Source organism: Octopus sinensis, linkage group LG22 (assembly GCF_006345805.1).
Source record: "Octopus sinensis linkage group LG22, ASM634580v1, whole genome shotgun sequence".
NCBI lineage: Eukaryota > Metazoa > Mollusca > Cephalopoda > Octopoda > Octopodidae > Octopus > Octopus sinensis.
The window spans coordinates 12,519,082-12,520,642 of NC_043018.1; the positions used below are offsets into that span (position 1 = coordinate 12,519,082).

Genomic DNA, 1,561 nt, shown 5'->3' on the forward strand with positions numbered 1-1,561 from the left:
AAAGGATAACGGATAAAGATTAATCATTATTTTTTCCCCTTTAAACTTCCTTTTGCAGAGTCGATTTTTTTTAAAAGGCATAACTACTCTTTGATGCTCCACGGCGACGTTGTTTCCTCCTAACTTTCTTATATTTATTTCCGTTTAAAGAGATTCTCCAGAAATACCATTTCGATGATAATATAAATTGTGATTATGTCGGGAAATTCTGAGAAAGAATTAATTTTTTTTTTCTTTATTATCTTCTGATCGCTCTCCCTCCCTCCCTCTCTCTGACCCCTCTCGACTTTGTTTCCTCATTGTTTCAAACGCATTTTTCTTCCAATGCAAATTTGCAGAGAATATATTTCCTAAAGCAAACATTATGATTGTATTGATACAATTTAGAGAACAAAATATTTAAAAAATTTCCTTTTCATTTTCAGATCATTCTTTGCTCTCCACTGACTTTGCTACAATCTATTTCAATAACTTTAGAGCAAGTTACACTTTTCTGTGTGAATTTGTTTGAAAGCTCAACATTACGTAATTTACAGACTCGAAAACGGATTTCTGCAAAACGTCATTTTAAAAAAAATATGCATTTTAAAGAGTTGCAAAAGAAAGACAAATTCGAAATTTGGGAGAATATAGCCGAAACTCATCTACAAATGTTTTTTAATTATGCTATCAACATAAAAGTAATCTAATTTACAATCTCAATTATACGAAAAAAAAATCCATTCAAAAAAATATGAATTTCTCTGAAAATATTGAGGAAACAAAAGTCGGGGGTGGGGAGAGCACAGAATTATGACAAGAAAAGGAAAACATCAATAAATGGACAAAATGTGTGTTTTTCACACACAAAATGTGTTTTGTTTTATAAAATATGCATTTTTAAAACGTTATAAAAGAGATAAATTCGAGATGTAGGAAAATATAATCAGAAAATCCTCTGTTTTTGTTTTCTTTAATTTCAAAATATATTACGAATCGTAAAGTAATCTGCAAAGTGGAAAACCTTTCTGAACCAAAATGATTTTACAAACAAAAATGTGAATTTCTCAGTTTTGAGGGAAAAAGTCGGAATTGGGAGAAGAAGAGAAATTGATGTAGTTTTTGTGCCAAAATGAAAACATCAATAAATGGAGAAAGAAGAGTATTATTAGAGAGTATCAGAGAGAGATGGATGGTGTGTTTGCTTACCGTTATATTGGCGTGGATATCATAGTACTCGCCTTCGCTCACAACAAAACGACAGGCCAACTCGTCGACGGAAGCAGAGCGGATTTGAAATCGTTCATGAGCTTTGGGAAAAGCTGCCTCAAGAAGTTTGATGTCTCGTTTCAAAGTGGCCAAACAAGCCATCACCAAGAAAAAAGTTCAATTGGGAATGGGGGGGAAGGAGAAGGAGGAATGAAGGCTGTTCTTTCAGACAATGTTGGACGACCGTCTTGTTATCACCGCGTCGGCTTTACAAATAAATAAACACTTGTAAGAACGTCAGCCTGGCTTATATTAACCATAATGGCGCAACACATAAGCTTTGACGCGCGCGCATGCGCAGCACACTCCCGTC

At 34.2% G+C, this 1,561-nt stretch overlaps 1 protein-coding gene across 2 annotated transcripts in view; it reads right to left on the reverse strand.

Moving 5' to 3' along the window:
* The window catches only part of LOC115223079 (ubiquitin-conjugating enzyme E2 Q1), a 58,707-nt gene extending 57,146 nt beyond the window's left edge, over positions 1–1,561 (reverse strand). The window contains exon 1 of one of the 2 annotated variants that reach the window (XM_036512259.1): positions 1,189–1,561. In XM_036512259.1, coding sequence (XP_036368152.1) covers positions 1,189–1,350 — 162 coding nt within the window. In that variant the 5' untranslated portion in view covers positions 1,351–1,561. The remainder of the gene's footprint in view (positions 1–1,188) is intronic. The other variant, XM_029793492.2, reaches the window with a different exon arrangement.